The 12,601-nt window shown below is 56.1% G+C and overlaps 2 protein-coding genes across 3 annotated transcripts; both read left to right on the forward strand.

Moving 5' to 3' along the window:
• Positions 1-1,547: 1,547 nt before the first annotated feature.
• Positions 1,548-5,234, forward strand: ABB37_02395 (hypothetical protein; the record flags this gene model as incomplete). Its single annotated transcript, XM_015799379.1, has 1 exon — positions 1,548-5,234. Exon 1 carries the CDS (start codon positions 3,225-3,227, stop codon positions 5,232-5,234), a length of 2,010 nt encoding a protein of 669 aa, XP_015662857.1. The 5' UTR covers positions 1,548-3,224.
• A 1,692-nt stretch (positions 5,235-6,926) lies between these two features.
• ABB37_02396 (hypothetical protein) lies at positions 6,927-10,768 on the forward strand (the record flags this gene model as incomplete). 2 transcript variants are annotated; one of them, XM_015799380.1, is made up of 1 exon in its annotated part: positions 6,927-10,768. In XM_015799380.1, exon 1 carries the CDS (start codon positions 7,667-7,669, stop codon positions 10,766-10,768), a length of 3,102 nt encoding a protein of 1,033 aa, XP_015662858.1. In that variant the 5' UTR covers positions 6,927-7,666. The 2 variants fall into 2 exon arrangements, with proteins under 2 accessions (XP_015662858.1, XP_015662859.1); XM_015799381.1 differs by having other exon boundaries at positions 6,930-10,768.
• Between the last annotated feature and the right edge of the window lie 1,833 nt (positions 10,769-12,601).

Below are 12,601 nucleotides of genomic sequence, written 5' to 3' on the forward strand. Positions count from 1 at the left end.
GAGAATATATACACGCTCTGACGTTTGAACTTCTTTTTTTTTCTGTTCTGCATCCGTTTCGGGACTCACCCTTTGACCGCGATTCGGTTCCCGAAGACAACAAATAGACTGCCACCTCCGTTACCCCTTTTTTTGGCCACGTTTGCTTCGTTTTATTTTGTTTTTGTTTTTCCTTGGTGATGTTGTTGCTACCTTTTTTTAAATCCCTTTGAACTGCTTTCCTGCTGCATCAAGTCGCACGAGTTTTCTAAGTAGCGTGGATGTTTTGAGTCGCCTTGCCCTTTCTTTGTTTCTATTTCTTCGGCTCTCGCCTTCGTTCTTCAAACGCGAGCTATTGTTTGTTTGGTTGGTTCTGCGTCTGTCTCTGCCTGATAAATAATATATCCACCTATATCTTCTTTCTGGTTCATCTCTTCTCACGAGTTGGACCCCTTAATAAGTGTCCACATTGTTATTGCCGCTCTGTCGCCCATAAGTTCTATTTTTTCCTCTTTTTTTGAATTTCGAATTTCCAAATTTGTTGCTTTCATGTGTCTTTGCGTGTGACGGTGCCTTCTCCTCCTCTCCTCTTCTGTTTTCTTTTTCTTTTGTTTTGTTTTGTTACCCCTAGCCTTCGTTCTCACCGCTGTGTCCCTCTCGCCCGTATGTGTTTTTCTCTTGTACTCTCCTCCATTCTTTGGTGGCTGTTTGTGTTTCCGTTTTTTTCTTCGTTTCTTAAAGACGTTGCACACAGCGCTTTTCAGTCCTTCCGGGGGGCCTCGATCATCGCTGCTGGGCTTCTGTGCTTTTCGTATTGCACAGAGGCAGGCGGTGGGTGCTTGCAGTTGTGATGTGTGCAGCTGCCTGACGGCGACAAGGCAGACGAGGGGAGCAGATCTCTCCCAGAGTAGAGCTGCTTCTGTAGATGCTGCCCACGTGGTCGACAGGAGCTTTTTTTCAACCTGTTGTGTATATATATATGTTTTCTTCCTGCGGATGGTGAGGCGTCGAGCTCTTCATGTGTACAGCGAAGAGAGAAGAGGAGAGAAGAAGCAGCAGGGGCACTTTGCGTGTGTCGTTGCCGTTAGCGCACTTCTTTTCTTCTTCTCGCGATCTCCGTTAGGTCGTTGGGTGTGCGCCGCGATTGAAGCACCATCCGGAGGTGCACAAGGTGTAGCGGAACAACCCGACAACGGAGATGTCGAATCATAGTAATAAAAAGAAAGATAACATGATCCCATGTACTTGGTAAAGTACGCTGCTGGCGCGCGGCTCTTTCCACGTAAGTGAGAAACTGAGCCGAAACATCGACGAGAGGACACAAGGGCACCGCTTCAACTCGATCTGTTTCTCCCTCGACACTCAACAGCGATTTGTCGGCAGCTTACGCCCCCCCCCCCCACGTTGATATCGCTTATGTTCTTTTTTTTGGAAAACGAGTTCAAAACTCGAACGACTTGATCCACGCACACATACACCAATAACATCGTTTCTTCTTCTTTCTTCGTTGCGCGTTCTCTTCCTTTTCGTATCGTACACGTCGTTTTCGCGCGCCCACACACGCGCAAAGGAGATCTACACAGAAAGGGCTTTTTTTGGTTGTTTCCTTCTGACTCCTTTCACTTCTTGTTCTCACATTGACGCTGTGTTTACCGACTGCGTGTCACGCAACGACAAGCAGGTCTACTTTATAAATATTATTATTATTATAATACTTCCTAGGTCTTTAGGGAGATATTTGGACTTCCACCCGACGCACAGGCGACACAACCGCAGATGGGTCGGCGAAAATCCGCGAAGCCCGAGGGCATGGAGGAGGCGCGAAGGCCACGATGTCAGCACGACCTTAGCCGCAATGCAAGACACTCGGCGCACAGCGCGGACCGCGACCATCGCGGCAGTGATGACAGCGGCGGTCACCACAAACACGAACGCATGCCCCCCGCGCAGAGCACGAAGAATCTCTCCCAAGTCCCTTTCAAGTCGGGCAGCTCCTCCCAGCGCTCCTCGCGACCTCCCGAGAGCCCGCAGGGCGGGTACAAAGGATTTCACTTCCCTAGCGGGGATCAACATCCGCTAGGGCCGCTGCCTCAGCGAGGCGGGATGCCGCCGCCCAACAACAACTACCCGTTGAACAGTAGCATTAGTTTGTCCTCTCCCACCAATGGGTACGTGCCGAATGGATATGGCGGTGGCGCGAACGGCTACAATCCCACGACGATGAACGGCAGCTTGGAGAGCTCGCCGATGCACAACGCGAATGCTGGCAGGGCGGTGGGAGCGAATGCCTTCTCTCCCTCCCACGTACCGCCACCGCCGCCGCAGCCAAATGCGTATTGCGCGATGCCAGGGGGCAGTCCGAACAACATGAACGCCTCGTGGCCTCCACGGCAGCCGCCGCCGCAGCGGGGGGTGGACTTTGGGCTGATGATGCAGGCATTTCGAAATCTGCCGCAGCTACCATGCGTCATGACCCCCAACGGACCGCTGTCTCCGCCGCCGTTTCCGTTTCCCTTCCCGGACCTTGTGCAGCTGCAGCAGCTCCAGCAGCAGCAACAGATGATGATGCAGATGCGGATGAGTCCGAATGGCACGCCCGGGAATCCGGCTTCTCCGCTGCCACTGTCGCTCTCGGGCCCTGCGTCGCCCCCACAGCAGCAGCCTCCACCACCACCCGTGGCGGCGCTGGGCCCTTTCTACGGTCCGCCGGGCACTAACGTCCCTGGCATGGCCCCGAACCAGAACATGAGTTACCTTAACGGGGTATGCCCTGTCGCAGCTGGAGCGATGCCGCCGTCGGTTCCACCTTTCAACGGCGCTGCCGGTCCTGCGGCCACCCCTGAGCCGCTGCATCGCACGACAAGTATCCTCAACCGCGTCTCTAGCTTCAAGAAAAGCGCTCCAGCCCCCAGCCCCGACAAGGCACACATGCAAACGGCAGTGGCGGCAGTATCCTCAACCGCGCCTCGAGCTTTAAGCGAAACGCGAGGGGCGGCGGACCCTCCTTTGCTTCGAGTCCGTCATCGGCGCCGTCCACCGAGCAGCAGCCCACCGCGCAGGCGTCTCCGACGGCGAAGCCCACCGGCGCCGCCGCCGCCATCCCCCCGGCACACTCTGCCGCGGCAGCCAAGCCGCTGCCCGACTCCGGCAGCACCGGCATTCTGCGCCGCAAGTCGTTCTTCTCCGCAGCGGCGGCGGTGCCGGAGCCGGTGTTGTCGCCGGACGAGCGGGAGGCCGTGCTGCAGATGAAGCTGGTGCAGCGCGAGCATGAGCGGGTGCGGCTCGAAGAGGAGCACCGCGCCCGCGAAGAGGCGATGGATAAAGTGATTGAGAACCGAGGGAAAGAGCTGCGTGAGGAGGGGGCGGCAAGGGATGCGTCTGCTGAGGAGTCGGCGACGCTGCCGACGTGTGTGATGACAAGTGTCGAGGTCAGCCCTCCCTCCAACCTCTTGTCCCCGAAGGCCGATGCGACGCGCGAGGCGGCCGACGCGTCATACGAAAAGATGTCGCGGGCCAGCTCGTACAGCTTCGCCAGCATAGCCACAACACGGAGCGGTGCAGTTGGACCGCAGCCGGCCCTCCCTCATCTTTCAAAGCAGCACCCGCCGGGCACGCACCGGCGCGGTGCCTCCCCTGTGGCGGACGCGGGTGAATTCAGCACTAAGTCCGACGCGCCCGTGGAGTCGATGGCGTCTAATCGTATGGGCGGCGTGAACAGGTCAGCGCCGACGACGACAACCACAGGAGCTACATCTGCTGCTGCTGCCCTCGCTGGGGAATCGCGACCACAGCAGCAGTCGCAAACTGCACCCCCAAGTAGCCAAGTTGTTCCGCCGCCACGGGGAAGCATTATTGCGTCCGCCCCTGCCGTATTAGAACCGAAGCAGCCGTGGCACCGGTGTCCTACGGTGGTAGTCTACGAAATTCCCCTACGTTGTCGTCGCACGACGAACGAGGAGGGCAGGGAGGTGATCGATGACGCCGACTTTCCCGTCCGCATCCACAGTAAGACGCTGCGCGTGACGGACCCGGAGACGAAGCTCGTGTCGGAGTTTCCGCACGACGAGCTCGTTATCCACCGCAAGAACTCGACGAACGTGGCGTCACAGCTGCTAGACAAGGTGCGAGATGTGGTCATCGCTGGCTACACCGCGTCAGTACTCAGCCTCGACTCAAAGGGCCTGGCAAAGCCGACGTCCGCCTTTGACAGCGCTGCGTGGATGGCGAAGCAGCGGCTGGTGCTGAACTTGGTGGCCAGCGTGGAAAAGATGCAAACCATCTACGCCAAGAACGGCGGCCTTAGCAGCAACAACTCCTCCATCGAGGTCTGTGTCTCCATCGCCCTCGTGAAGAAGGTTTCGGCGGAGAAGGCGACGGAGTGGAAGGTGACGGACCCGGCGATGCAGCAGCGGACCTTTGAGGTGATCGACCTGTTGAAGCCGGAGCCAGCCGTCGCGCAACTCCGCATGCGCACGTCGATGCTGTCTGGGAGTCGTCTGGACGGGGTCCAGTACAAACCGGTGGGCAACGAGGCGGAGTTCAATACCCTTCTGACCGGTGCCCAGAGCAGCGCAAACGTAGTGCTGGGCCGCCTCGCAGATGCCGCGGCGGTGGCGCCGGACAACGCGGCGCTCATGGCGGAGAACGACTCCGTGCTGGAGGTGCTGACGTGCATCGTGCGCCACCACAAGGAGGGGGCCGTGGCGCTGGCCGATCAGATCAAGGAAGCCCCACGCGACGTCTTTGCGCGCGGCAACGCGGCGGATGTAATTTCCTCGGACGACGAAGATGATGACGCGCGCGTCCTCGACAGCTTCAACGCCCACAACGGACCGTCGAATTGCAGCGACACGGTGGTGAGCTGTTTGACCTGCATTGGGGCACGACAGAACGCCGACGTGTGGGGCGCCGCCCTCGAGCGCAAGGAGGAGGTGGCCCCGTTGGCCCTCTTCACCACCGCTTTTGGCGGTCCCGCATACACGGTAATTATTGCTAGCGTCGACCCCACCAGCCGGGAAGCAGCGGCGACGTTGTCGATGCAGGTGGGCATGACCATCAAACTACATCGGCGCCCAACCAACGGCTCTGCGCGGCGACTCATTCAGAGCTCCAAGTATCAAGCGGGTGCCGCGCAGAAGGAACTGGACCGACCAGTCCGGCCATCAGGCTCGGAGCAGCGTGAGTTGAAGACGACGATTCGTAAGAGCGCGGCGACTCTTGAGAGCCTTGAGAAAGCGCTCGCGGACGGCGGATAAATATATGTACATATATGAATATTATTAAATGTGAACATCGTTCCCACCACCGCTAATAGACACCGCGCAGGTATTTCTTTTCCTTTTCCCCTCTCTCTTCCTCCATGCGAATGTGCTTTGTTTGTGCATGTACATTTCGGTTTTCTCGTTTTTTTATTGCCTCTCTGTTCACTGGAAACAATCAACGTCGTCTCTATCGACGCACGAGAAAACTGCCGCGGTGTTTGTTTGTTTAGCAACGAAGACAGCAAGTACAACAACAACAAAAAGGAAAACAGAGAGAGAACGAAGGAAACAACTCTCACCTAAAAAAAGAGAAAGAGAAAGATGATGATTACGGTCACGTGCATGGAATGTGGTATACCTGTGCTGCATATTTATTTTTTCTTGTTTACTTCGTTTCTTTGTATTGTTGTTGTTTGCGCGGCAGGCATTTTTTTCTTTCCTTTTTTAACGTTCTTTACGCCTCTAATTCAATGTTCCAGTTGAATCTTCTTTTCCTCCTTTCGTTGCTACTATTACTATTGCTATTATTATTATTATTACTCCTTGCTCGTTTCTGTTTCTCTGGATGCATACGCTTGTGTGTGTGTTTCGTGCCTTTCACTGTAACGTGGAACTTTGAGTCTTCCTCCTCCTCTTTTTTTTGTTTTCCTCCTCCTGTGCTCTCTTTCATATCTGTTTTGGTGTTGCTGCTTTGTGTGCGTTAGTATTCAAAATTCGTTATTTCACGTTCTGCGCATCATCGCACGGGGTGCACAGCTTCGTTAAGCTTCAGTGGCGTTGTTACTGTTCGGTATCGTATCATGTGAAGAGTTCCCTTTATGCTAACGCACACGAACGCGGCGCAGCCCGTGTAAGTGACTGCGGTGATGACGGACTGTCTCTGCAGTTTCGGCGCCCTTCTCTTTTTTTATCCAGCTGATGTACTAAACTATTATTATGTGTCTTCGTGTATTTTGTCCTCTTTTTCTGAGTTGTGTTTTGTTTGTTTGTTTTCCGTCGGCTGTCAAGCTTGCGCCTAAGAACCGTCGTAGCAAACCCCATGAAGAAGATGTTTACGTTTCGTGAAGGGGGATGCGCTTTCGTTTCACGCACGCAGCTCTGGCGTTTGACTTCTGATTTTGGTATTATTTCGGTTCTCACCGTTTTTTCTTTTCTGGTCTCTGTGTGTGTGTGTGTGTATGTAATTAGTGGAACAGTGTCTTTCTTGATTCGCTGTCTGTGCATCGCCGCTTTCGAAGTAGAAGTAAAGCGAGAAAAGAAGAGGAAAAGAGATCATTAACCGCAACAACAAAAGAGAAACTAGGAAAGATCGACGCGCGTTCTCTCTCCCTCTCTCGGCTTCACTGCACAATGAAGTAGCGAACAGCTGCGGAGCGCGCATTGCCGCCTTTTGTACGGCTCTTCCACGCAGCTTCCCCTCAGGAGACTGCACATCTCACTCCTCGCGTTTTCTACACCAGAAGAAGGAGGCAGGTACCGGCCGTTTTTCTACGTCGCGGTTTCGCCCCTTCACCGCGTGCTCAGAAAACGCAGCACGACAATGAAGGAAAAGTATTACTGTGTCCTTCCTGTGCATCATCGTAAGCACTCGACCCCACTATCCTGCCCCTCCTCCGCAATGTTGCTTTCGTTGGTGGTGGTGTTCTTCCTCTATTCGTTCTGTGACAATCACCAACGCTTCGACTTAGCAGAAAAGTTGTGCGTCCGGCGACGGTGTTTCTTGCTTCTCACGCGGTCAGACACACACCACGAGGACTTCAACTGCGTGCATCAACATCGTTTGTCTATGTATTGCCTTTGCGTTGTCCCTGCCTCTCTCTCTTCGTGTCTTTTATTTCCGCTCTCGCTTCTGCGCCCTTGTTTTGTCATCACTCCGAAGCCCGTCAAGAAAGCAGAGGATACTCTTTAGTACTTTACCTGGATGCGAGACACGCTCCCATCGTTCACTCCTTGTACCTCTCTGGCATTCAATTATTATTATTTTTTCTTCTTCCGTCCTGTGATTCCCTTCATTCGCTCATTTCTTCAACGTGTCCATACGTTACGCAGAGTGCAGCGAAATAAGGTCTCCATTGAAGCCTGGCGTTCGCTCACGGAGACACGCGCACCCAAGCCGCCGCAGTGAGCCACGCAAGGAAACAACGCAGCTCAACGTTCCGTTCATAGTTCTCTCTCTTCCTTCTTCAGTATTGTTTTGTCGCACGATTTGCATTATATATATATATATATATATATATTTATTTATTCGTGTTTATTTTTTCTCTACCTTCATAAAGGCTGTGTCGTATTTCCGGCGTTATTTCCATCCTCTTTAGACGCTCTTCTCGCGCGCCATCTCTCGGTGTAGTCAGACACTGGCGTGACGCAGGTCTCACGCAAAGCAGGAACGCACGTCAACCGAGTCGTTGCTGCTGCTTTTGCCCACCATGTACCAACCAAGCAACCCGTACAGCAACGACGGCGCCACCAAAATTAGCCCGGGTGCAGGGGCGAAGAACACCGGCTCAAACAGGAATGGCGGAGGTTATGGCAACGGAGCCGCCTACGGCAGCGGCTACGGCGCGGGTGGCTTTGGCGCTGGCGGCTACGGCGGGGCGGCTGGGTATGGCGACGGCAGCATGTACGGCGGTGCCGGCCCAGGCCAGGAAGGCGCCCAGAACGGCAGCATGTACGGTGGTGGCAGCGTCTACGGCGGCGGCGGTGGCGCTGCGTCGATGATGGGTGACATGAACGAGAACATCGTCGTCACGAAGCTCTTCTCCAGCCGTCGCGACCTCGACCGCGTCGCCTCGGCCGTGGACTTCTCGCGCCGCTTCGACTCCAACTGGGGCAGCTACCGCTCCGCCGGGGCGGACGGCTACGGCGGCTCGATCTACCGCAACAACACAGGTGCCGGGGAGGGCTCGCTCATGAACCTCGGCGGCAGCCGCGGTGTCGTCTCTCTCACGGACCGCGGGGTCGGCCGCGCCGGCGAGGGACCAGACGGCGGTGCCCCGGCGGCGGCCGCCGCGGCGGAGAGCAGGGAGGCTCGCCCCCCACCCAAGACGGCCGTCGAGCAGGCACCCCGCGAGCCGAGCACGAAGAAGCTCGCGGCGGGGGAGGAGGCTGGTGCGCGGCAGCCGGTGAAGCCGAAGCCAGCCTCACCGAAGAAACCGGTGGAGGTGAAGCCCGCTGCGCAGGCCGTCCCGCCAAAGCCGGCAGACGCGGCTTCCCAAAACACGTCGCGAGCCCTGCCGATGCAGGAGTCGCCGCGCAATCGGCAAGCGGAGCAGAAGCAGACCCCAAAGACGCAGCCGCCCGCCAAGACGATGACGTCACGCGAGGTGGTACCGAGCGGTGCGAAGCCGGTCGAGGTGCCGCCGCTGGATGACATTCCGCTGCTGGCGGACGACGTGCTGCCCAAGAAGAAGGCCCCCACGCCGGCCGAGGTGAAGCAAATGCCGACGCCGCGCGAGCTGCCCCCGCCGCAGAGGGAGGTGGCGAGGGAGACGGAGGAGCCGGCGAAGGGGCCAAATCGGCCGATGCGGCCCCGCAGCCGTCCGCACAGTCGCCCGCAGAGCCGCATGACGTCGATGAGCGTCGTGGAGTTCCCGCAGGCCGACGAGGTGAAGGATGAGATGGTGGCGGACGGGTTGAAGGCCCCGGAGAGGGACGCGGCGCTGGCGGCCGCGCGCGAGGAGCAGAAGCGGCAGCGCGAGGAGGCGTCCCGCCATGCCCGACTGGAGCGCGCGAAGCAGCGGCAGCAGCAGGAGGACCAGCAGAAGCAGCGCGAGGAGGAGACCCGTCGCGCACGTGAGGCGAAAGCAGAGGAGGAGCGGCTGAAGAAGGAGCGCATCGCCAAGATGGACGAGGAGACGCGACAGCAGCGGGCGGCGGCCCTCGCGGCGCGGGAGCGCCAGCGGGAGGAGGAGAAGCGCCGCTTCGAGGAGGCGAAGAAGGCGGAGGAGGAGAAAGAGGCCGCCCGAGCCGCCGCCGCCATCGCGGAGCGTCAGCGTCTGTTGGAGGAGAAGGAGGCGTCGGAGGAGAAGGCGCCGCGACCGACGTCACGCCCGCGCAGCCGGCGGCCGGTGAGCCGGCCCAACTCGAACCTGCGTGGCCCGATCCCGGAGCAGCCGCCGGACCTCGTGGCGGGGCAAATCAAGGACCCACTCGCGGAGGACAAATTGAGTAAGCCGACAAATACCGTGACCCGCACCACGCCGGCGAGTGGTACCGCCGATGCGGTGTCCAGCAACACGTCCCAGCGCGCAGCGGACCACCCACAGAAGCGAGAGCCACAGCAGGTGGTACACAGACGCGAGGTGGAGGTGTCGCGGCAGCACACGAGCCACGAGTCTACGCCAGCGTCACAGCAGGCGCACGCGACGAAGCCTGCGCAGTCGTCGGTGAGGACGGATGAGGGCAGCACGCAGCAGCAGCAGCCGACACCGGCAACTCAGCGGGAGCGCAATATGGTGAAAACCTTCGTGCTGATGGAGGCGGTTCGTGACAGCAATCACGCCGTGCAGAGCACGCCCGATTCGATCACCTACCGAGATCAGACGATCAACGTGACAGAGCTGAAGGTGCGTGAGGAGGACAACTTCAACTACAACTCCACGGTGGTGCACGACGTGCGGGAGGCGGCGTGCCACGGGTACAACTCTGCGGTGCTTTCCATGGAGACGGCTAACACTGTCAGCCGTTTTGAATCACCTGTTTGGTCCATCTTGAACCGCATCGTCCGCACGCTGCTGAAGGAGAACTCGAGCGACGCCGGCGAGCTGCAGGATAACTTTGAGTTGACCTGCGCGATAGGCTACCTGTACCGCGACAAGGTGAAGGACCTGCTCGAGCGCGACGGTGACGCACCCTTTACGAAGGTGGCGGTGAATCCTTCGCCCATCTACGGCCCCCGCCTGACGAACTTAAGGTACGACGCGGTCACCGACCCGGCTCAGTTTGAGGAGATGCTCTCCGGCACGCTCTCGCGCAGCACGCATGACACGACCGTGGCGGGATTGACGGAGGGCGTGGTGGCCGCCTTTGTGCTGGTGAAGCAGTGCCGTGAGACGGAGGGGAAGCAGGACATCTACCTCTCTTCGCTCATCGTTGCGTCCTGTGGCGAGGATCCGCTGCCGTACCAATCGGCCATCTCGCACACCCGCAACGAGTACGCAACGGTGTTCCACCTTGTCCTGGGTGGCCCGAGCTGTACCTGCTTCATGCTGAACGTCGCGGACGATGACGCGGTACGCAAATCGGGTGACGCAAACCAGCAGTCGGTGCCAGACGGCATCGAGACGGCTTTGGCGCTGCTGGCGCAGATGGCGGCACTGCAGAACTACGATCTTCGCAGCGGATCGGTGAGGCGCTTTATCAAGTACTTGGAGCGCTCGCATGCGAACGCGAGGCAGCGCTTGGCGAAGGAGTCGGACGAAGCACAGCGCCGCAAGGTGGAGCGTTACGTGAAGGAGCAGGAGCGGTTGCTAGAGGACGCCTACGGTTTGCTGCGAGACGCGAACATTCAGGTCGAGCGGGAACTTTAGTCCGCGGATTCTCTAATTTGCTGAGTTGGCTCGTTCTCTTATTTCACGTAGGTTTTTGGTTTCGTGTTCGTTCTGGCTCGATGTGGACTCGGATGTAGATAGGTGCGCTTACCTGAATAGAAAGACGACCGTTCATCGAAGGCAGTAGATTCTTACTGTGGTGGTTGCATTTCCATGTGCTGTTCTTGTTCTTTGCATGCGCCGCTTTCCGTGGCTGCAACGCCCGTCTGCTGCTGGACGATGAAGAGGGTGGGAGGGGAGCGGCGTTCACCACCTCGAAGATGAGAAGTGCGAAAGAACGCACTCGGCTTGACAGTTTTTCTTCGTTTAACAACATCGTTTTTTTTTGTGTTTGTTTGATTTCTTTTTCTTCCCTGTTTCATCGTTCATCTTTGCTTGTTGCTTTCAACCGTAGTTGTTGTTGACTGTGATCAGATTATTTTCTTTTGCGTCTAATCCGATATCTGTCTTCTTCACACCTTTCTAACACTGCCTTTGCAAAGTGCTTACCTTCACGAAGGGAAATAGCAGGAAATGGCGAGAACTCACGAAGAAGGGCTGATGACAACGTGTCGTCGTTGATTCCTGCTGATTGCACAAGGGAAACGGTGGGTCCAAGCTAGAGCACATCTGGACGACAGACTCAGCGTGCGAAAAAGAAGAAAAAAAGAGAAGAAAGTAACGAGAAGAACACACTTTGTTCATATATATATATATATATATATATGTCTTCTCGCTTTCTTTCATTCCTTTCCTCTTTTGCACTGCTGTTCGTCTTTGAGTGTGTGTGTGTGTGTACGTGTCGACGGAGTCATCTTGTGGATCATTTTTGCGTTGCTTTTGTTTTTTTTTCTTCTTCATCTGATCTCCCCGTTTTCTCGTCACGTTCCTCAAAAACAGCCAAAAAGAATTATTGGTCTTCGTATTTTTTGGGAGGGGGGCTTTATTATTTCGCTTTCCTTTAGAAGCTGAACGTTAGTAGTATTAGTGCTGTGTTTTCATTATTTATGTATACCATTGTTCTCTTGAGAGATGGAAGTGCAGCGAGGGTGCGTCTGCGCCATCTCAGACTCCTCCTTTCCCCCTCGTCGCCCTCTTTTTGTGTTCACAGGTTGTACTCTATTCATGTCGATCTTTCTGTTCGGTTTGTTTTTCCCTTTTCATTTCGTTCGATTGCCGTTTGCAAGCCGTCCATTATCATTATGTGTTCAGATAGTCTCTTAACTTAATTTTTTTTTCGTGATTTCTGTGGAAGCGCTTACGATGTCTTTTGTTTAGTTGGTTTGGCTTGCGCAGTAACCACACCCCACTTCTTCTTGTTTTTGCTTATTACCTCTTTTTCACAATGTGTTTCTGCATAAAAGTGTCCCCCTCCGAAGACTTCTTTCTTGTGCTTTATTCTTCTCCTTCCTCCATGTGCTTTAGAGTTGGCTGCCGTTGGTGTTGCGTTTAGCTCTTCTGTGATCTTCATTCCCCATCCGTGACGTAGACAAGAAATATGAAAGACAACCAATGAGAAGAGACGTCGAGGTCACGACAAAGCTGCTGCCGCCAGATTACACGCGACCGACGATTCTACGCTGGCGCACTTGTGCGTTGCTGGGAGAATCGTGGATGGTGTGACGCACCTTACACCGTTCTTTCTTTTCCTTTCCCCTGCTGCTCCATGGTTTGCGCAATGGCTGTGGAGAGCTTTTATGCGCTGTACTGGGTGCGTAAACGAAGGAGTAAGGGTAAGCAGTCGAGGAAGGTGCCTCGCACTGCTAAAGCTCCTCGTTCCTCCTCCCCCTCCCCCTCGCCTCTTCAAGCGATAGCAACGGAGGAATGCACATT

The sequence above is a fragment of the Leptomonas pyrrhocoris genome, assembly GCF_001293395.1.
Source record: "Leptomonas pyrrhocoris isolate H10 chromosome Unknown, whole genome shotgun sequence".
In the NCBI taxonomy this organism is placed as follows: Eukaryota; Euglenozoa; class Kinetoplastea; order Trypanosomatida; family Trypanosomatidae; genus Leptomonas; species Leptomonas pyrrhocoris.